This window comes from Coloeus monedula (assembly GCF_965178545.1).
Source record: "Coloeus monedula genome assembly, chromosome: 4".
In the NCBI taxonomy this organism is placed as follows: domain Eukaryota; kingdom Metazoa; phylum Chordata; class Aves; order Passeriformes; family Corvidae; genus Coloeus; species Coloeus monedula.
This window is the reverse complement of record NC_138784.1, coordinates 55271400-55293414: the sequence shown is the minus strand read 5'-3', so window position 1 is coordinate 55293414 and position 22015 is coordinate 55271400. Positions and strand designations below refer to the sequence as shown.

The 22015-nt window shown below is 37.3% G+C and overlaps 1 protein-coding gene across 7 annotated transcripts in view; it reads left to right on the top strand.

Moving 5' to 3' along the window:
• The first annotated feature begins 1375 nt into the window (after positions 1-1375).
• The window catches only part of POT1 (protection of telomeres 1), a 60170-nt gene continuing 39530 nt past the window's right edge, over positions 1376-22015 (top strand). For 3 of the 7 annotated variants that reach the window (XR_014226321.1, XR_014226322.1, XM_082279610.1), the window contains exons 1-8: positions 1376-1815; positions 2449-2534; positions 6206-6339; positions 10461-10533; positions 11896-11987; positions 15670-15780; positions 17591-17638; positions 18736-18850. Coding sequence is in view for 5 of the 7 variants with exons in the window: in XM_082279610.1 (XP_082135736.1) it covers positions 6217-6339; positions 10461-10533; positions 11896-11987; positions 15670-15780; positions 17591-17638; positions 18736-18850 (562 nt within the window). In the remaining 2 variants the exon portion in view is untranslated. Of the gene's footprint in view, positions 1816-2448; positions 2535-6205; positions 6340-9166; positions 9297-10460; positions 10534-11414; positions 11493-11895; positions 11988-15669; positions 15781-17590; positions 17639-18735; positions 18851-22015 lie in introns of those variants that run through there. The other 4 variants (XM_082279611.1, XM_082279614.1, XM_082279613.1 and 1 more) reach the window with 4 other exon arrangements.

Here is a 22015-nt window from a genome sequence, read left to right as displayed (position 1 = left end):
ACTAAGTGATGAGAAACAAGAAAAGGAAAGCTGTCCCAGATATCCAGGACTGCAGAGATGGGAAAGGGAAGAGAGAAAGAGCACAGACTGGCAGCAGACATATCTCTGAGGTACTGGAGACAGAAAGCTGAAGTCTCTAAAGGAAGAAGCGTCACTGTTGCAATGCTGTAATTTTGAATTGGCAAGCACTGTAATTGGGATCTTGGCATGTGTCAGTGGGATCCTGGCATGTGTCAACTTGCAGCATCCAAACATCAGGAAGCCTCAGGGACCCCGCGTCGCTGTCAATGATGGATACTGGTTTCCAAAGCCATTTAAACAACAGACGCCAGCAAGCAGCAGTGTGTTCTTTTCCCCCGTATTTTTTAAGTTCTGCAGGTGACAGCTTTTATGTTCGCCTGAGCACGGCCGTGGCATCCACGTTTTACCGGCTACCCCGCCTCGGTCCGGCCCCTGCCGGCACTGAACACGCCGTCCCAGAGAGGCTGGGAGCGGGCGCTGCCGCGGCGCTTCCCCAGCGCGCCGGCGCTGGAGCGGAGGCTGGGGAACAGCCTGCCCGGGAGCAGCCGCCCCACGGCCCGCACGGCTCCTGCAGGAGGGGCTGCACCGGCCCGGGGACAGCCGGGGCACGGGGACAGCCGGGGCACGGGGACAGCCGGGGCACGGGGACAGCCGGGGCACAGGGACACCCGGGGCACGGACAGGCCGCTCTTTGTTTTCGCCGCTTTTCCCTCGCCCGCCCTCGCCCCTGCCCCCGTCCCTGCCCCTTGCCATCCTGCTGAAGAGGAGTATGACCACCATTCCAACACAGAATTAAAAATTGAAGAAAAACAGACTTCGGGCTAAACTTCTGGCACACGCAATTATTGTTCTGTTGACACATAAAATTAAGGTATTCTTTTATCAAAATTCTGCTTTTTTTCCTCTTTTGATTACATACAGGACAGGACACAAAAAACTCCGAATTCTTCTAGTTTAGATTACTTTATAGAAAGAAGTTAATAGTAAATTTAGAAAAAGTAACTGGAAACAGAAGCAGCAAAAGAGGAGAGAAGTAAGAGAAGACCAAGTATCCATTTAAATTACTCTGGAGTGCAATTGATGTTTCCAAATGATTTTAATTTAATTCACCTATAATGTGTAAGACTTCCAGATTTCACTTCACCGTAATTTTAATTGCTAAACAGATCTTTTACAGACATGAAAAAAAAGAGCCAGAACAGAACAGAGAAAAGCATCAGTGCGTTCAGGTCAGGCCCCGGCCGCGCAGGACGGGGTGCCCGACGCCGCCGGTGCGCGTGCGCGCGCCCCCGAGCATGCGCAGTGCGCGGCCGGCGCGCGGGGCGGGCGGAAGTGGCGCAGGCGGCCGGCGCGGCGGGCCGGGGATAGGGAGCGGGACAAACAGGGACCGGCGAGACACGGGAACCGGCGGGTCTGCGGGCCTGGCTGTGTTTCCCGCTGTGAGACTTCCCCTCCTTCCCGCAGCTGCCCTGCACACGGGCTCTGCTCTGAGAACTGAGTCCCCGCACAGTGCCCCACGGGTTTGGAAGTTTTTTTCCGGGCACTGAGTAAACCGAAGGGGGAGTTTTGTTGTTAATACGCCTGCGGTGATGCATCTAAGGTCTTGTTTTAAAGATCTCGGCTTTTTGCAACTGGTGGACTGACTTTCTGAAGTGGTTAGTTCATACCGTGTGAAGTGGGATCTGCAGTGTAGCTCTGGCCTCCTGAGGCCTTTGCTTTGCAGTGGGTTGCTGCTTTCTAGCGCTGAAGTACTGTTGAGGTAGTGATGGCTGTATAAGAATTCCTTTTCCTCAGGTAATGTTGGATTGTGGTCTCTTTTGCACAATGATGAGTAAATTTTAATCTGAAATAAAGGAAATTTTGTTTTTTTGTTTGAAGAAACCTAGTTGTATTCTAATGAAACTTAAGTACCGCCTATGTGATCAAGAGTAAGAATAGCCTAGGACATACTTCCCAAAAAAGATAAGTGCCTAAAGATCTGCAGCAAGAGCATGGTGAAGCCTTGCAGCTAAGGGAATGTGTCATGCTACTGACTTGATTTCTCCTTTTGTTAACCGGGCATGATGTTTTCACCTTGTGAGAATTCTCAAGGAAATAACAGATTGCAAAATCAGACTTTTGCAAAAATACTAGACAAACTACACGCTTTGCTCACTAGTGATCATTGTGATTTCGTTAAGACTTCTGTATGACAAAAGCTTTCTCTTGTCACGGCAGATTGGGTTTGTGGTAGTTCTGTACTGCCTATTCTGCTCAAGCCAAAAATGTTCATTTTTATGATAAAATTTTGCATAAAGTATTGTAGGAGTGTATGGCTGTGTCTACATATGTGTGTTCTTTTATAATGAAGCATTACCTATTTCATAATTGTTTTAATTTTTGCACAATTAGCCCGAGTATTGCACTGACTGGTATTTGTGTTTACAGGGGCTTCAGGTATGTACCACAGTGACTGACCGCATCAATAAGATGCTGATGCTCTTGACTATTCCTTCAGTCTTCGTGAAACTTTGGTGAGGTTTCCTCCAGAAGTCTACACAGACGTGTTTTATTCTCTGATTTGGAGAATGAGTTTTCTCTCTCTGCAAGTAGCAGTTGCTTTGATTGATAAGGAATCTGATTCTTCATGGCTTTGACTGCTACAGCATCCTTTTCCCAAAACGACATTATCCTCTTCATGTAATTTTTGTGTATGACTGAAGTATTTATTGGTTGTAGAGAAAGGACTGAGTTTTCCAGTTTGCCTCTCACTTCTTCTCAGTTTTTTCGCTTTTCTGCTCCAAAGCTAATATCTCAATAGTTCTTGAAGAAAAGTTGTGTTCTAGGGGAGACTACAGAGGAATAGTGTTGAAGTAGATTGTTCCACTGTCAGAAATTTAAGGTCTATAAAATTAGTAGGCAGAATGTCAAGGATAGGGCAGAGCAGCACATAAGAGTTAAGACCATAGCCATCCTCAGTGTTATATTTCACTTGAGTGATGCCTATCACATTCTCTTTGGGGGTGTTAAATTGTGGGTTACATCCTATATACAATTTATAGTCTACTTTAAACAGTCTGCATCCTTTCATGTAGTTCTTTGTTAAAGTTGTTAAGCTCTTTGGTTGCTCACTGTCCGTATTTTTGTCACTTAAATTACTGGAAGGTGAAAGGTATTTGGAGTTCACAGGCTTCTTCCTTCTGCTCTGTGTGTGTGTTGTGTCTCCCTCCTCTTCAAGGAGTGTGCCATGTTTCTGTCTGCCTTTCTTGTGGTCTCTGTTGGTTTTGTTTTGGGGTTTTTTTTTCAGTATCCATACATATGAACAGCTCTGTTTACACCATTTACAGGCTTCTTAGGCTCAAGCTGGAATGATTCCTGTCAGTGTTGGTCAGGCTTTTGAGAGCAACAAAGATACTTGACAGACTTACTTTTTTTCACTCAGTTGCTCCTCAGGAGAGTTGGGACAAGGACCAAGGACAGCACTAACAGTATCTTCATGTAGATTTTGAAAGTCCATGCTCTATTTGTTTTTGAAAATTCATAATTCTTAGAGCTGGATATTCATATCTTTGGTTTTTCATTGCAGAGAACACGAATCTGGAAGCTTCAGAGATAATTGGCAGTTAGAACACATGACCTTAGTTTTATATATGCAGAAGTTTAAGATTTGGGAAAAAAACCCACTTGTTTTGTACAAGAATGTTGTTTTCATAAATTTGAATTATAAAAAAATGCTCTGTGTTGTTAACATATCTTCATGGGGAAGAAAAAAAAATTGGAAAAATCTATATAATTGCTCACATAGTGTAACAGAGAGAAACAGGATAAAAAAAAAGGTGTTAATCTCTTATGTTGTATATCTCCCTGGCTCATTATACTGTTGCTGGGTGAAGATCAATATTGCTGATTAACTTTGAAGTTGACTCTTTCTAGGTGGAATAGATCAGCTTCTCAGTCTGCTAGAATAATGTGTGAAGTAGATACTTTGAACTGAAAAGCTGTGTAAATCTCCTAGTTGCACTTTCCGCTAGAGACTTGAAATCCTAGTAAGCTAATGACAATTCTGTCCTGGTTTGTGTTTGAAAACATACAGATAAAGGCATCGTTTTTAGCCTCATTTAGTAACATTTTATAGAAATTCTAATACCTCACTAGTCAAAGCAGTTGACAGAGATGGAACAGCATCTGCACCTTTGTAGCAGGCTTTTACTTCTCCTACATCTCAAGCAGAAAGGGAAAGCTCTCTGGTACTGTACCTCCCAGCTCTGTGCTGCCATAAGTTGACCCTGGCTGGAAGCCAGGTGCCCACCAAAGCCGCTCTTACCATTCCGCTCAGGAGGACAGAGAAAATACAACTAAAACCTTGCAGGTTGAGACAGAGAGATCACTCACAGTTTACATGGACAAAAGAGACTCAAACAAAGGAATTTAACTTATTAATCATCAAATCAGGGTAGGATAATGACATATAAGAACAAATCTAAAGATCTTTCCCCCACCTCTCCCATTTTCTGGGCTCAGCTCCACTCCCAGTTTCTTTACCTCCTCACCCTGAGCGGTACAGGGACAGAGAATGAGGATTGCGGTCAGTTCATAGTGCTTCATTTTTGCCTCCTTCCTCCTCATGTAAATAGGAAAAAACAAAACCAGTCATTCTGTGTGTAACCGTAGCAGCTGAGGTGGCCTCAGACCAAAGTATTGCATTGATACCTTATGAGTGGCTGTGACTTCTTGCTTATATCTGATAGACAAGAGTAACAGCACTGGGGAGTTTCTTGGAAAATGGGGAAGGAGAAAGAAGGGTCACTTACAACGAGGAGTAGTCATGAGTTATTAGTGAAGTCTGATATCTGTGGATACTGGAATAACAATAAGGTGAATCTGTGATTTTTCTGAAGAATAAGGTACTTTTTAAAAGAGTGTCTGTAATGTTGCTGTCTGCACCTATATGTGTTGACCTATGTGTATAACTTAGGATCCAGTGGTCTTTCCATTTTGCAATGGTTTCCCAATTCCATTTCATTGTAAGTGAATATTTTGTAGGAATTCAGTCTGCTTAGCACTGAAGAAGCTCTTTTGAACTGTAACTGAAATGTAGTTTTTACTGAGTATAAGTCCAAGTTTTTGTGTCCATTCAAAACTATAGGAAATACTTTCTTTCCTGTTCTTTACTATCATGTAAAATTTGCTAAAGCAGTTTGAAATTAGGACTGTGGCTATAATACTGCTATCTGGGTTTTCAGAAAACAGAAAGCATTTTTTGTTTAGTTTATTAAAACTTACTGAAAACAGATTGATAATGTTGTGGCTTTTCTGTAGGTACCTGCTTGAATTAAATTTACACAGCAAAGACAAAGATAACCCCAGAAGAAATGAGATCAATGTAATGAGAAAATACAGCAATAACTACTTATTGCTAGATCACTTTTTTCTATTTCTCTTACATGTAACTTGGCTACAATAGACTGCTCTTCCTCTCCCCTATTCTCAGCATTATAACACTATCACTAATAATTCATTTCATTGACTTTTAGCACAGTGAGGGCAGACCATAGGTGACACAGTCATACATTTCTTAGCTTGTTCCCAGTGCCTTCCATGCTTAGCTACCCATCTTATTTTAAAATACCCATCTTATTTTATTTATTATTATTTCATTACTTAATTCTTTGATGAAATTTTTTTGATCAGTATGTAAGCATCTTTTGTTCATTTTGAGTTAAAATGACAGATGCTTTAATTTATTGCAGTCAAATTTTCTTATAGGGAAAAAAACTGAATATGGGGACTATCTGTCCATGACCTTGTGCTGGGGAAGGAGTCATTCAAAGTCTTTGCGTGGTTTTTATCTGCATTTCTGTACATAAGATATTAACATTGTTTACATTACCCTTTGCATTTATATGTATTTCTATTTATATGTATGTAAAGTGATATTTTATTGCCATTTATGGTGTTTTGGAATGTTTGAAAAATCAAGTTATTTGGATGTTGTCTACTGCCAAGGAAGTGTTATTTTCTTCTTGCTACTTACGGTACTAAGAGATGAGGCCAATCCCTCTGAAAATTGTTAGTCTTACACAATTAAACCGTCTTGTTATGAAATAGGTCAATATTCCCATTCTGAGTTAAGATGCAACTTGTAGTAACTCTTAATTTGAACAAAACAAAGAGCTGCAGGACTCTTTTTATGATTTTTGTTTAGATAAAGTAGCTATGCCTGTTCAGTTGATGAAGATCATTAAAGGGCAGTCTGAGACTCCACTACCAAGCCATTTGCAGAAGGAGAATTTGCAACATTTGAAAGAAGGCTGTGATCATACCAACAAATACGTTCAGGTAAACTGACCAGTAAACTGTCTTGCTTTGAAATAGCTCCTGTTACATTAGCAAGGCACTTCTGTATCCCAGCTCAGGTGGTGACTTTCTGCAACTGTGTATCTTTGGGTTGATCTGTTGCAAATCTTTAAGCAGTGGAAAATTATGACCTTATTGAACTTCATGGCATGTTGCTATTACCTTCATGGATTCACAGTTCTGCTCATTTCTCTTGTGTTATCAGACTAAAGTTTATAGGAGTTTCTCTTTTCAGAGTTTATAAGCTGTGGACCAATTTAAAAACACATGAATATGCCAAATGTTGTGCTGAAAATGTAGGGATTGGGGGAGGTTGAGTGGTATTTTGTTTTAAGAAAATTGTAATAAGCACCTCAATCCTGTTAAAGATCAGATTTCAGAGTAATGACTTCTAAAGTGTTCTCCTTTTGTATGAAACAATGCAATATCCAATTTTATGAAAAGTGTTGCTTATAGGAACTACCAGCATCAAGACGCAATTAGGTTTTTTTATTATTACCAAATGTGCACTTATATTTGACAGTAATCCCAAATATATTTTGGATTGGAAGTACAATCCTGCTGTACTAGCAGAATGCAGGAATACTTTTTTCATGCCTAAAACAAGTGTTCTCTGTAAAATGCAGTGTCAATTCTTCAGTGTGTTATTTTTTTATCCTGTTCAACTTTTTTGGTCTGGCACTCTGAGAATTGTTTTAGGCATCCCTGATGCTTATGTGTCAGGAAATCAGCATAAACCCAGGCTTTCTTTCAGTCTGTTAATGAAAAAAAACAAGGGGGAAAAAATAAAGGCAAGCTGGTTCTGTAGAAAACCTGAGTTGTCTCAAATCCTTAAAAAAATGGCACAAACATTTCAAAAATATGAGCTGAACTGATCTAATGTTTTTCTGTATCCAGAAAAATTCATTTTTGCTTCCACAGCTGTATATTCTCAGTTCCAACTCTAGTGCTTATGTGACCCTGTGATTGAGTCCCTTCATGAGAAGGAGACTGGCAGAAGGCCATCCATATTGCTGGAGAGAGGATAATTTTCTGCTGCTCTCACTCTGCACTGGTTCATTGTGGTGTCATACTGATGCCAGGAGTGGTGCACTTCTGTAGAGTGAAGGGACAAAACTGCCCTGTTTGGAAGCAGGCAGCAGTTGAGTCGTGCAGGAGGTGATTTGACTGAGAATGATCCAGCCTCCCTTAGGTCTTGTAAAGGAACAAATGGAAACATCAATAACCACTGCTGCTAGCAAATGGGGTTTATTCCTCGGGGTGTAGTTTCTTGTCCCTGTTCACCTGCAGGATATATGGACTTTCAAGCTTTGAAGGGCTATGTCTGCAAGCAGTCCTGACGTGGAAGAACAGGGATTCTTGTTCAGAAGGAAGTGGTGAAGAAGACAAAAACGGATTATAAATTAGAAAATGTTTCTGCCAAAATAAATGTTACCATTAGGAAAGCAGAGCAATTATTACCAGACATAGATTTGTAGCATGCAGTGTTATAGCTGATTCTGAAAGGGAAAGTGCATAGAATGTCTTCTCAGACTTCTGCCTTATGTTAAGAGAACTTCCTGCTGGTGCTGACATGGATTAGTAGGTGACTAAAACAGCTTGGCATAAAAACAGCACAACTGGGGAGCTGATAAAGCGGATGCTAATGCACCATTAAATGTGTAGGAAAATCCAGTTCTGCAGGCTGAGCTTGAAGTGAACCTTAGAATGCACTGATGTTAGGTTATCTTGGTGGTGGCACACTGTCACTCTAGACCTGCCAAAATAGGGATCAGGTCCTGCTTTGACAAGGAGAGAAGGGCAGAGGAGTATTTTTATAAAACATGTTCTGGGAAAAGCAACAAAAAACATTTGGGATGCTTTTGTCTGACTTGTGTGCCTCAGTCCTTTCATTCTTCTGCATGTTTTCATCCTCCTGGCATCTCTGTGAAAACTGCAAATTTCAAATTTGTAGAAAAACAGCACAACCAATGTTTGTACTTCCTCAGTCAGCATGTCTGTTAACTAGACATGATGCTTCCTCCCATTGATTCATCATCCTCTGGATTTTGCTGTGGCAAATCTGAACCAAACCTGAAAATCAGCTGCCAGATCAGCTACAGAACCAAACTGAAGGAGCGAGGCCTTATAAGGAAGGAGACATATACATATGTTTGAGAGTGAGTTTAGTGGTATATGGAATGTGGAGGGGTTTGGAAAAAGCTTGCTTCTGAACTCAATAAGCAGTGCAGGATTTGTGAGGGAAGAGTCAATTTGGGCAAGTTTTGCTAAGGTAGGTTCTTTTGAAGTTTGGAGCCCAGGAGTTCCAGGCATGTAGAGAAAGCAATGAGGAAGTGGGTAGCTGGGGAAGAGAACTATAGTGTAGGTGTTTGGGATACAAAGGAAAGTGGAAGGGCCAAACCATTACAGCGAAGAATGTGGTCCCAGAATTTGAAAACTCTTTGGAAGATACTGGGATGTAAAAGGAAAGATAAAAAATTAAGATGGTCAAAAGGCAATCACTGTCGCATCAATGTATTCCACTTTTAAATAGTGTGCTGGTGCAGATTGAAATTTCTTACTAAGAAAAAAATATATATGTAAATGTTGAGTGTTCCTGAGGTGACTCTTTCATTACAAAGACTTTATTACAAGAAAAATTCTGTAGTCTTTTATTTACCTGTGAGTACAGTTCAAGACAATCTCAGCAAGAACAGTTTTATATATATGTATATGTATACGTGTCTGTATATACATATATATATAAAGTGAAATTTTAAACAAAGTTGTAATTTTGAAAACAAGTGAGAAACCTTTCTGTTTTTAACAGGTAAGTTCCTACTTTTCACAGAGAAGACTAATGAGTTTTGTAAGGAGACCTAATGATCAAACTGTTTTGGAAATCAGCATCTGCAAATAATGTTGAAGTTTTGTGGAGTCATATTATTTGTTTATAAAAGGTAGTAAAATCTTGTTGAATTTGATTTGGATTTCTTCTCAGTTAGTGTGTTGTAGCACAAATTTTACTCCGAAAGGCCTCTGGAGTAACAGTTCAGTGCTGCGTATTTTATCCTGATATGGTTTAAGAAGCATTTGCTAGCATTTAAGTCCAGCTTACCACTGAATATGTGAACTGTAAAATCACTGATTTACCTGACTGTCCTCTTAATGTTGCATTTATAGACAGATTGCCCTGTTCTCTTTTTACAAGAGAAACTTTTTACAAGAAACCTCTTAGTTTATTTTTGTGCTTTGTGTAGTTTTTTTAAAGCATTATATAGAGTCTGTTTTCAATATTTTGTTTTTCTTTATTGAACCAATTTTTGTGGTTTTATCATTGAAAAGGATACAGTGCTTTCCCTGCCATACTGTGAAAGAATACACTTGACTGACATTTTTGGTACTGTTGATGATAACGTCTTTCTAAGTAGATGTGTTTGTTCCATAGAGATGTTACCATCACTGGTAATCACCAGCACTCATTTTTGCTTCACTGTAACTTCAGCATCACAATAAAAAGAGTATTTCTAATTAATTGTTAAATCATAGTGTCTTTCAGAGCATTTGTATTATTGCCAAATAATTGGGACACTACAGTTTCAAAACTTTGTAATACTCTTCTCACAGCTGTATTTTTTTTCCCCAGAAGATTATTTATCTTAATATGTATCTGTTATATCTTGACTGTGATTCTGTTCTGATAGTTATGTTGTAATCCTTTGCCAGTATTTTTGGAGAAATTGCTTCACTACCTCTTCAGATGCCTTTCAGGTTTTGTGCTAAAACTCTAGTCTTTTATGCTATTTTTGTAACTAATGAAAGTTACATGTATAGTTCCATAGATACTATTATATTGTTTAATATAAGCTTATCATCTAGTCAGTAGCATCTAAGTAGTATTGACATTTAATACTTCCTTGGTTATATCTCAAGAGTGTTGCTTTTTAGTGCTGTCTATAGGACTTGTGGGGTTCTTTTGTTAAGAATTTAGATGGCAATTTGCACTTATTCCTTAAATTCTGCCTTTTTTAGCTTACAGATGTTTCTGCTGTTATCCGTATTTCAGTAACTTAGAGGCATAGAGTCTTAGTTCACAACATTTTATTTTATTTTTTGCTTTTTAGGGAGTAGTTACTCTTTCCTACCCATTAACAAAACTCAGAGATGGAACAGACTTTTTCAAGATTGTTCTTCAAGGTACTACATTTAAATATAGATTCTAAATTTATGGTACTACATCAGTAGTACCTGCTTTTGTATAGTGTTCAGTAGAATGTGAGATTTAAAATACTCTGTAAAACTGTTCATTTTCTACAAAAAGTTTATCTTAAACTTACGCCAGGTAAGTTAATGGAAACAATAGTCTTTGTATTTCAGTAGACTTCTTGTTGCATGATTTTCTAAAATACTGCCCTGGAAATGGATTAGTTATATGTATAGCTTTAGTAGTGTATTTTCAAACTGCTTATCATAAGAAGGACTAAGGAAATTGCACACATAATTGTTACCACATAATATATATAGCATATACTATGTAAGGGGACATATAATATGGGTCAGTATTTTGATTCACAGCAAAATATTTGTGTTTCATTCTGTTTTAATTTAAGCATTTAAAAAAAAGGAAATTTCACTTGACTACTCAAGTATTTGAATATCAGTAGCTAGACTAGCACTTTGAAAGGCCTAAGTTGTTCATCATGTAATAAATAATGCAAAAAAATATGTTCCTTTTAAGTCTTAAGCTTATCACCCCCTCCAGTCAGGAAGGTGGAGGAGGTAATTTGTCAGGTGTCTGTTGGATTCAAGGAACTTTCCATTTCCTTCCATTTCATTCTCAGCTTATTCCTTACAGTGGCTAGAGAATCATCACGAGCTCCCTCTGATCCTCCTGACTCCAGTACCTGAGCAGCAGGCCTGGAATGTGCAGGTCCTGCCTAGTGGCGCTGCTTGTGGCTGGTGTTAGCAGAGGTGGATGGAGTTGATGGGGTCTTAGTCTCCCTGCTGGCTTCACGGTTCTCAGAGGGGTGCTTAACCTCCCTGAGCCTTGCTGATGTCAGTGACTGCTCAGGAGAGGAGAGAGTTTATGCACATTCTCCACGGAAACATAAGTTTGCACACCTAAATCATTGATGATGTTTCTGGAACAGTAAAAGGTAGAAAACTCAAAAAATAACAGCTTGATTTCTGCTTCAGTCCTCCTGGAAGGCTATTAATTAATATGTCTGTATCCTGGAATATCTTCAGTTTATAATAAATTCTACAATAGGATCTGTGTTGATGTGACTGGATAACATTGCCTCTCTAACACTGTACATTGGATTAGTGGAAATCTTTTAAAATTCTATTTAATTGTACATTGGTATACAACGTGCACATTTTAAATGGTCCTCTTAGGAAGACTATTCTGAGCAATATACCTGTAGTTAGCACACTTTGTTTATTAATTGAAAAGTGTTAAACTCTGTAGATAAACTTGTTTTGTAAATCTTTTTCACTGCTGTTTTGTTTTGGAGAAGGTATAGTGATTGGAATCACTTTTGCTTTTTTCCCCTCTAGATTCGGATAACTTGTTTTCCCAGATCAACAGCATCAATGTCTTAATATATGGAAAAATGGCAGAGGATTGTGCAAAAATTATACGCCGTGGGGTAAAAAAAACCACCAAAACATATATATGTATATATTCTTGTTTTAGGAATTGTTTTTCACAGATGAATGTTCACTTCTTGTCTTAGTCTACCTATCCCTAGAATTAGAAATAATCTCTTCGGTCCCTTCAAATCTATATATATGAACTAGGAAAAAAAAGTATTTGCTTACGTAAATTCTTTCTCACACTAATACTGAAATAAAGCAATTCTTTTTATCAGTGCTGTTTACCTAGCAAGCAAAGAATCATGAATATGGATAATAGAGAAGTCACCCATTTATATTCATATTTTGAATGTTTTGTCATCTGATAAGATAATTTTAGAATTAAATTCATTTCAAAGACAGTTACACTAAAAGATTAAAAAAAAAAATTCAAGACTATGTGTACAGGGGTTTTTTTATTGGCTTGGTGCTGGTGTCTTGTTTTGTCAGAGATAGAAGCTTGGTTTGATTAGCTCCAGGTAAAAGACAAGTCAGCCTGTGAGTTTGTGAGACAGTGTGTTGCCACTAAAGGAGAACAAGATAAAAACAATTACCTCAGTCTTTTTATAAGATTGCCTGTCAGTTTACTGACGTGAATATTAGTCAAATATCAAATTAAAATTAGTATATGATACATTATGAGCTCATGTTAGTGCTTTTTCATTTGTGATACACATTCACACTAAATCATAGAATGGTTGGGGCTGGAAGGCAGCTTTAAATATCAGCCAGTTACAACCCCCCTGCCATGGGCAGGGACGTATTTCACTACATTAGATTGCTCCAAAGCCCTGTCAACCTGACTTTGAACACTTCCAATGGTGGGACAGCCACAACTTCCCTTGGCGAATTGCGGTCTTTATACAGATTTCTCAGTTCCATGGAATTTTGACAGGGAAGTCAGGGTTGGAAGTTCCTTAACTATTTTGGTAAATATGCAAGCTGCAGAATCTTTTTAAATTCAGTGAACTAATCTATTTTCTCCTCATAAAAATACAAATATTGAACAAGGCATTGAGCAGCAATTCAAAGATAAAAAGATCAGTACTAAAGAGCTGAGTAGGAAACTACAAACCACAGGCAACAACCCTTAGACAGCTGGAGTGTGCTAAAACCCCAGTTTGTTCTTCCCCAGTGAACTGAACCTTCATGGTCCTTACCTCATGTCTCAAATGAGATTTTAAGTTTGGAAGAATATGAATATGAGGAAACAATGATTTCTGAAGCTAGCAGCATTTGAAAAAAAAAAAGCATTTTTTAGCCATTAAAGAATTACTTCATTAAGATCCAATACTGCTTATTTGCTGCATGCCATTTCAGATTTTAGTATTTTTTAGTTTCCATGTCATTCTTGGCATAGTGTAAGAACTTTAGCTAAGTAGCCTGGGGGAGGAGTTGGCAATTTCCAAAAATGGGAGTAGCCATGTTGTCTCCTGAGAATCTTCTCATTCTGTAACAGAATAATCATCAGGAAAAATACTGTCTTTCCTGTGTATCACACTTTTTGAATGAGGGAAATAGAATTTCTTTTTACCACTTAAAAATGTTGGTCGAATCTGAGTTTGTATATGCAGTGCGCTTCTGTTGACATGGAAATCCACCAATTTATGTAAATAGCTGTGATTCCCAAGCCAGTTACGAGATCTACTTTAGCTAAAGGCGAAACAGAAACTAATCTATTTTGAAAACTGATATAACATTAAATTTCAAAGCACTGTGCAAATACTAGGTTTAGAAAGTTCAAGTCACAGCCTGTCAAAGTTGACTGGGAATTTGTAAAAAATCTGAGAATATATCTGTTCTTTCTACCTAGATTTTGAGGTTAGTGCTGTCTTTTCCTGATGGGAATTGCACAGTCCTTTCACAGTTTGTTTTTATTTAATGTAGTGCTAGATATGGCAAATGTGTTACAGGAGAGTAATCACTAGGAGAGCAAGATGAGAAGTCACCCGTACTGAGCTCCAATCCTGACTCAGCAACCACATCCCAGAACCTTGTGCAACCTACATTTTAATAAAATACTGAAATGGGAATAATGTATAAGCAAGGCATAGCTCTTTAGATGAAGGTTGATTTTGCTGTTGAAGGAACATTCTGGATAGCGTCAGCTAACAGTGAAAGACACGTACTAACTCCTGATTCCTGCAAAATTCATGGAGTTTCCTGAAGTTTATATTTGTGTGTTCCTGGAAAGAATGAAACAACTTTCATGTTAGCAGGACGAGGACGATGTGTTAGAGGTGCAAGGAATACTGAGTGTTCTAATTGTTTTGACACATTTTAACTTACCTTTGAGTATGGCTTACTTCTAGGTGACTTATATATTACTTTTTAATCAAAGTATACATTGTTTTCCCATTTGTGACACTACCTGAAAGTCCTCATGCCCTAAGTAGTTTCATTCTGAATTAAGCTGATTAAATTATATTTTCTGCAGAAATTTTTTTCCCAATATTTTAATAACTACATATATAACTGTCACTTAATCTAGCAGCCTTTCTTTTTCTTGCACAAAACATTAAGGTTTTGGATCTTAAATCATTTAGAGTAGCATTGTCAGATTGCTGAAGTAGCAAAAAACCACGCTGCCATAGTGCAATATTTGCCTAAAACTGTCAGCTTTAATAAGAACACTCTTTTATTTGTTGTAATCAAATAAACATATGAACAAAAGTTGCTCAGTAAAAGTTTATGGAAGTGCTTTTGGTAGAAGCTTGAATAGAAATAGGATTCCAAGTCTAATATGTTTATTGGAATGGAGCACACTGGCACGGCCCTGCTATACAGCTCTGATAGCAAGGGAGCTCTGACTATAAAGGAGATTTACATTGTATCAGATAGCTTTGTTCAATCACTTCTGATTACCTAAAGGTATTTAATGTATTTTTTATCTTTTTATCTTCTCCTTTTTCGTTTATTCTTTCTTTTTTTTTCTCTTTTTTATTTGGTGAACTTGCTGCTAAAAACATGGGCTGCTGCTGGGACTTGAGTCATGTACCCTTTAAATCCTCCTTTTCTTGTTCATTTTGTGGTGTCTGAGGAGCTTTGTACCGAAGTGAAAATACAGTTACAATCACTTTCTGTGCTAGAATCACTTTCTGTGCTAGAATCTCAGGAGTGATGCTAGAGAAGTTTGTAATGTCTTTTTTGCTACCAGAAACCTACCTGTTGATTGACCTACCTATTTAATCCTGAAGGAAGATGTTTATCCAGCCAAAACAGAGTTTATAGGAGAGTTTCTTGAAAGTGCAGCTGTAAGTCAGTGAGAAAGAAGCTTCAAGAGAAGTGTTTTATCGCTGCTGATCTGATGTGTGATTTCTTTTCTACCTTAGTTAAGCTAACCAGAAAGGAGTCAGTCTTTAGTGTATTCAAAGAGGAATGATTCTTTTGCCTTATTCAGTGTGAATCTTCCTCCCTAGGCTTTGTCAAAAATAGCACTCTGTTACAGTAGCATCAAGAGTGTGAAAATGTTAGCAGAATTTAAAAGAAAAAAAGCTTTCTGGCATTTGTTGTAAATATAAATTCCATGGGTAAAAGAGCTAATTTGGGAAACTTAAAGGCAGTTTTTATAATTTGTTCAGGATTTTTGTTTCGTAAATGTCTTGAGACTTTGGGGTGACATTTCACATCATATAGTCTTAAAGTAGAACGTGTTAGAGTCTGTGTAATTTTCTGTTTATTGCTCTGTCCCCATAGGAAACCTTCATAGTTGCAGGATTTAAGGTGATAAAATTGCCTACAGTGAGAGAGGATGGTAGACATGGTTGTCACCTGGAAGTGTCTGAAGAAGCTGGATCAGCCATTTATGTATGTGGTTATCCAACTTTTTCTTTTTTTTTTTTTAATTTCCAAAATACTTACATTAACATTTTGTTTTGTAATAGAAAAAAAATATTAAAATCTATTAAAAATTGAAATGCTACAGATTATTTTACCTTGTTCATCAGGAAACAAGACACATCTGTGTTTGTGCACCTGTAATTTTATAATAAGCCTAACCAAGTTATTTTCCAGGTAAATTTCTGTTTGCAGAGTGCAAGAATTTGACTTTAGTTGACTTTAGATAGATTCCTAGAGCTGTTTAAACTACTTTTGTGCATAACACGTTTCAATAATGCAGACAAGGTAGAGGCTGCAAGAGTGATTTCAAATCTGTAATTTTTACTTTCTCTAGTCTATGAGTTTGTTTGGCTTTAAGTCAAGTCATGAACTGCTGCCTTTCAAATACATGGATTGCTATAATCTAAATTTTATAAAGACAATTGTATCCTTTTGTCCTGAGTAAAATATTTGTTCTTTTTTGCTATTTTCACATCAGTGCTGTTTATTTTTGTCTGTATAGTTGTTTTCTAATTAAATCCTAAATTTAAGTGAAAATACTTTTTTGGTTTAATTCCAGAAAGGCTCTTTTGTTTTGGAATTGACCTCTATAGGTAACTAAAACTTGGCACATACCTCAGTGAGAAACAAAATTATTTAAAATGATAATGGAGACTGCTTCATGGCATTCATTATCTGTTGATGGTGATGATGATATATATTGGTAGAAAGAGTATGTTTCATTGAAGATCATGGATAGCAAAACTGCCCTCAGTCTGAATAGGTGCATCTAAACTAAAAGTGCCTAAAAGGAGCTACATGAGGCTTTCAGCTGAGTATTGGCAGACCTCGTGACATACAGTCTAATCCCAAAGACACTGTGCAGCTCCCTGAATGCCTAGGTTGTGCTGAGGTGTTTATCTCATCATTGACCACAGAATGGAGCTTCTGGCACTTCATTTAGTGACACATACATTGGATGTTTAACATTAATACAAGTGAGCAGACTTTGTGTGTGCTTCACTTTCTCAATCACAGCTTCTCACTCGGCTGTTTAAAAGTAAAATCAGCTTCAGGAATGCGGCTGAGGAGGAGGGCAAAAGCAGATCCCCAGCAGGAGTCGGCAGTGCTGAGGCAGTGCACCGCTGTGACACGGCGCCCTGTGACCGGCAGCCAGGCTGGGCTGTGGCCTCAGGATGGCAGCTGAGCCCTATGTTCCTCACAGAGAGAGTGGGGGTGTGTTGGCTTTTGGTCAAATCACCACAATTAGTTCTTTAAAAGACCTTACATTGAAGATAAGTTTGGCTTATAAGTAAGGCTCAAAAGGCTTAGGAACTATCTTTAAATAAAATTTATCCCATTCTGGTGAATTTTTTCCCCCAAAGGAAAGTAATAAGTTGCTGAGAATAGATCTCCTCTGAGCACTGACATGTATATACGTGTTTATGTACAAAACCTAAACCCGTTTAAGGTCTGTGTTAAGCAAGTGCAGTTTTAAATTTGTAGCATCCAACTTCCAAATGCTACTCTATTAATGTGACCTAACATATTCAACTAAGTGACTTTAGAAAATGTATTTTTTTGAAGAAGCTTTTGTCTGAGTATAATTGCAGTAAATATTACTTTCTTCTGTAGCTAAAATTTTACTAGATTCAGAGGTGATTCATATAGCAAAAATGTCTGTAGGGCTGGTTTGTATTTCCTTATAGTGTTGTATTTGCTATAAAGTTATCAAATGTTATATTTGGAGTGCCTTCAATTTTGTAATCAGAAAACTTGGGGGTCTTTTTCTCCACAGATTTACACTACACCAGGAACAACTGCTGCTTCAGAAACTGCATCTGTGGTGAGTTTGCATTTGGGATGTTTTTAAATCACGTGAGATTAACTGCATGTAAATAAGAATGTGTGGAATTCGTTTTTGTTCCTGTTTTATTTACTTCCACTCTCTTGCCCCAGCAGTCATTTAGCTTTTACTTTTGCAAAGAATATACCTGGAACACAAAATAAAATATGAAAAAAGTAGCATGTTTTCAATACTTGTGGTATAGTTCCCTTCTTGATCTCCAGACTTCATGTCGGTTTTGGAACTTGGAACTACAAAGGTAACTGTTAGTCTAAATAAAATTGTTTGCTTGCACTGTAGAAAAAAAAAGGAAATATGAAACTTCCTTTGATTTAAAATCAGACTTCATGTACTGATCTTAACATTTGTTTTGATTACTGCTGGGATCAAGCCTTTATGTGTCTAAATTAAAATTCTACAGGAAATAGTATTTTAAAGGCAGAGGGAACTGGTTTATGAAATTTTAATGTTCTTTATCATGATCTTAAAGATTCAGTACCAATGGTGATAGAGCTTGTTTTCATATCATTTTTATTTACAGTTTGATTTTTTCAGTATAGTACTTGAAAACTGCAGTTATCAGTCAGTTTGACAGAACTTGTATCCTTTAAAAGAGCCAAATCAGGATATATTACAACCTTAAGATGAGAGGAGAATAGTCCTGAAACTGTAGAAAGTAGTCCTTGCTTTCTTGAATCCTCCAGCAACTGTGGTGTTTTAATCAGAGGATGTGCACGGTGTCTGTGAGAGGTAACCCCCCCACCAGCCCAAGACAATGATTCTGTGCAGTGACACTGCCAAGCAGAAATACAAAGCTATTAATGTATTTGCTTTAAAAAGTCCTCTGGATGGACATGTTAAAATGGATAAGTAAAAAATTGTCTTTCATAAGAAAGATGCAATCACAAAAAGAAATTAAAAGTCTTGTGTACTTTCTGAGTCTAAAGTGACTAAGATACGAAGAAATAGGTAATCCTTATTTCTTCTTTTAAGATTAAATAAACATGTTGAGGATGAATGATGTTAAAAGACAAAGTTCTGTATGAATGTTTGAATAATTTTTTTTCTATTCCCTCAATTGTATCATTCCTTTTCAGTCTGTTGCTCCAAAATATGTGTATACTCCTCTGAATCATCTCAAAGATGGAACTATAGTGAACTTGTATGGCATTGTGAAATTCTTCAAGCCTCCATATGTTAGCAAAGGAACTGGTATGTACTATATTCAAGAGATTTGAAATCTCCTCCAGCCAGAACTGTTCTTACTATGTTTTTTAAAAATCAACCAGAACAACAAATTCACCTGATCCTTTGACCATAGCTTTGACCAGCTAGTAGCAAGGAAATACAACAACAAATAGGTAAGAGATACCAGTCAGTTTAGGCAGGCTGGTGGAGATAACAAATGAAAAAAATTCTTAAAGAAGATTTGTCATTTGTCCAGCTACTTTAACAGGGCTTTGGGGAACTGAGGACTTGGAACATCTTAATTAGACAAGCACTGATTGCTGGAAATCATTAGGGCTGCCATCCATTCCAGATATGTAAGAACAGTGAAGTTAAATGCACCAACTCTCAAAGTAGCATGTCTCCAAAGCAGCTAGGAGAGATTTTTTTCTGCTGAGTTATTTGTCAAGTTAGTCATTTCGGTTTCTTAAGTAGTAGAAATTTAATAGGGAAAATGATTATTTATTTAACAACTAGTGCTTGCCTAAATGTCATTAATAGCTTCCTGATATATTTTCCCTGTATATTTTCAGTTGGCATTATTAAAATAACACAACAATATCAGTGGAGAACAGGGACACAATTTGATGTTAATATTTATGAACATAGTTGTAATTCACTAGCTACTTTATAATGAAAATCTCTAAAACAGTTGTAATTAGTCTGGGGTTTTGAGTAAAAAATATTCACTGATCAGTCGAATATTTCAATGTTGGTTTTTGATATTTTTGCACAGTCCAGAATGATGTTTGCTTGAGAGGGTGCAAAATGGTCGATGATGGTTCTGCATTGTCAGGGCATGAAGTGGCTCTTGTCAGAAGATTCTGTGGTTGCATTAGATCTGGCCCAATCTGACACTAATACATTCTTTGTCTGATACTGTAATAGTAGAATCATGTAGCTTTAAGCTGATGCCCACTGGAAGCATGGAAAGTGGGGCCACTGTACTTAATCCACATGGGTCTTTATTCACTGTATAGATATGCCCTGATGCTGCTCCTTCTTACACATGTTAAGGCTTAAGGCTGAGGCTTTGCACTGTGTTCCCACTGAAAGTGAGTACCACTGGAGTGGTACCTAATTTAGTCTTGTCTGTTTATATAATCTATAATTAAAAGTGCATAATTGCTATTACCATTACTGCATTTAGGTGAGTGTTAAAACACTAGTGAATGAAATGAGTTTTCAGTGTATTTATAAATTATTTTTTACAGAGAAAGTTGTTTTAGCTAAGCACACTTTCGCTGGGGGCATAAAGTTTGAAATGTCTATATATGAGAATTTCATGAGTTCTGAAAACTGTCCAAGAAAGTACTTTGGGTCTTGCTTGGTAAAAGAGACATGGGATTTTGTCTGCTAGAAGATCTGTTGGAAGTGTTTGAAACTATTCTAACTTTCCTTCCCCAATAATTTAAGAGCCTTAAGATACTTGAAATTTTTAACAAAGATGATGTTCTCCTCTCTCTCCTCCCTTAATCCTAAGGATATCTCAAATATTTAACCTTGAGATTTAAAAGAAAAAAATGTAAATAGAAAAAAAAAGAGCCTCTGTCTTTGTTGTGTCCAATTACAGAGATTATGTGCTTGACCATGAAAGTTTTAGGACATTACAACGTGACAGTACTGCTTCCCCAACCCTTTTTTTTCATGGACCCCTAGAGATTAGAATAATGTTCTTTTCCCTTCTGTTCAGAGTGGTTATATGCATTTCTTTTTTAAATAACCACTGTTTCTTATCTTAAAGTATAGAAGATAAATAAAAGATAAAAAGATATTTAAAGGAAATGAAAAATATAATAAATAGTTGAATAAATAGTTAATAGAAATCTCAAGACAGATACTTTGATCTGCAGTTTACAAATGATGGCATTGAAACATCTGTTTAGCCAGATGCTTCTGGTAGTTACTGAATTGTTTGTATCTCTGACGTGTATCACCATGTTAGAAATAACAAGCTTTAGTAAAACAGTTTGATTCTTTAGAGGTTTTGTTTCGGGCTTCTGCAATATATGTTTGTATGTACATATATGTATACACACATGCATAGGAGTGTGTGTACATTAGTACTAGTTTTCTTCTGTCTTGTTGAAATATAAATGGTAAATTGACTGGGTCAGCTGCTTGGTGTTAATGCAGACACTTGTATGTTGAATGGGCTCAGTAATTCTTGAAAACAGTATTAATGTTTCATATTGTTTTGAAGAGAGAGTAATTTGCTACAATAATCTCTCTCTTTTTTGGGTGTATTGAAATAAAAGAAACAGAAGGCAGTCTTTAATTAGAGTCCCTGAATGCTAACAACATTGCCCAAAACCTTTTTATCTCTTTGAAGGGTGAAGTTACTGGTTCAGGGTAGTGGGTTTTCCAGTAAATGTTATTGAGGAATAAATATGTGATTGCCCAAAGGGGGAAGTATAATTAGATTGATGCTTTCCACCTTAGCAATTTATACAAGCATATTTGTCAGGAAGTCCCAGTAAAACTACAATAAATGTTTAATCAGTAAATCCTAAACAACTTGTTAGTCCTACAGTATCAATAACTACTAATCTGGAAAGCTTTTGTAGCAATTCTGGTTTTCTTAGGATGACTGAAAAGTGCATTTGTATGTGAAGCTGTGGGGTTTGGGGTTTTAGTGTTTGATTTTATCTATCTGTACATACTGTGGAGAAATGCTGATTTTCTGTTCATGCTAATGACCGTCATAACAGTCCATAAAAGAGTGGAAATGCTATGACATTATGAAAGGAAAGCTGTAACCTGAAGAATGAATCTAGACTGCCATGATAGTGGAGGCAATTCAAGATTTTCATGACTGTTACAGGGCTGCAAGAGATTCATGTTTCAAACTATTTAAAGTCAGGACCTAGAAGCTTGACAATCAGCATTCTCCATGCAGATAGTGTAACCTTGTACTGATTACCACATAGTTGTGGATTTTTTATGAAATGAAATAACTCTTTAACAAGTTACAGAAATTGTATTCTTAAAGAACAATAAGGACTAATCTGAAGGAATATAAAAAGCATGTAAGATGCATGCAGACCATCACTCTATACTTTCATTTAAAGTAAACATCAGTTATGTCTCCTTGTTTTCATAAACACTAATTCTGGGCAGTTACAAGCATCCTTCCAGGTAGCTATCCAT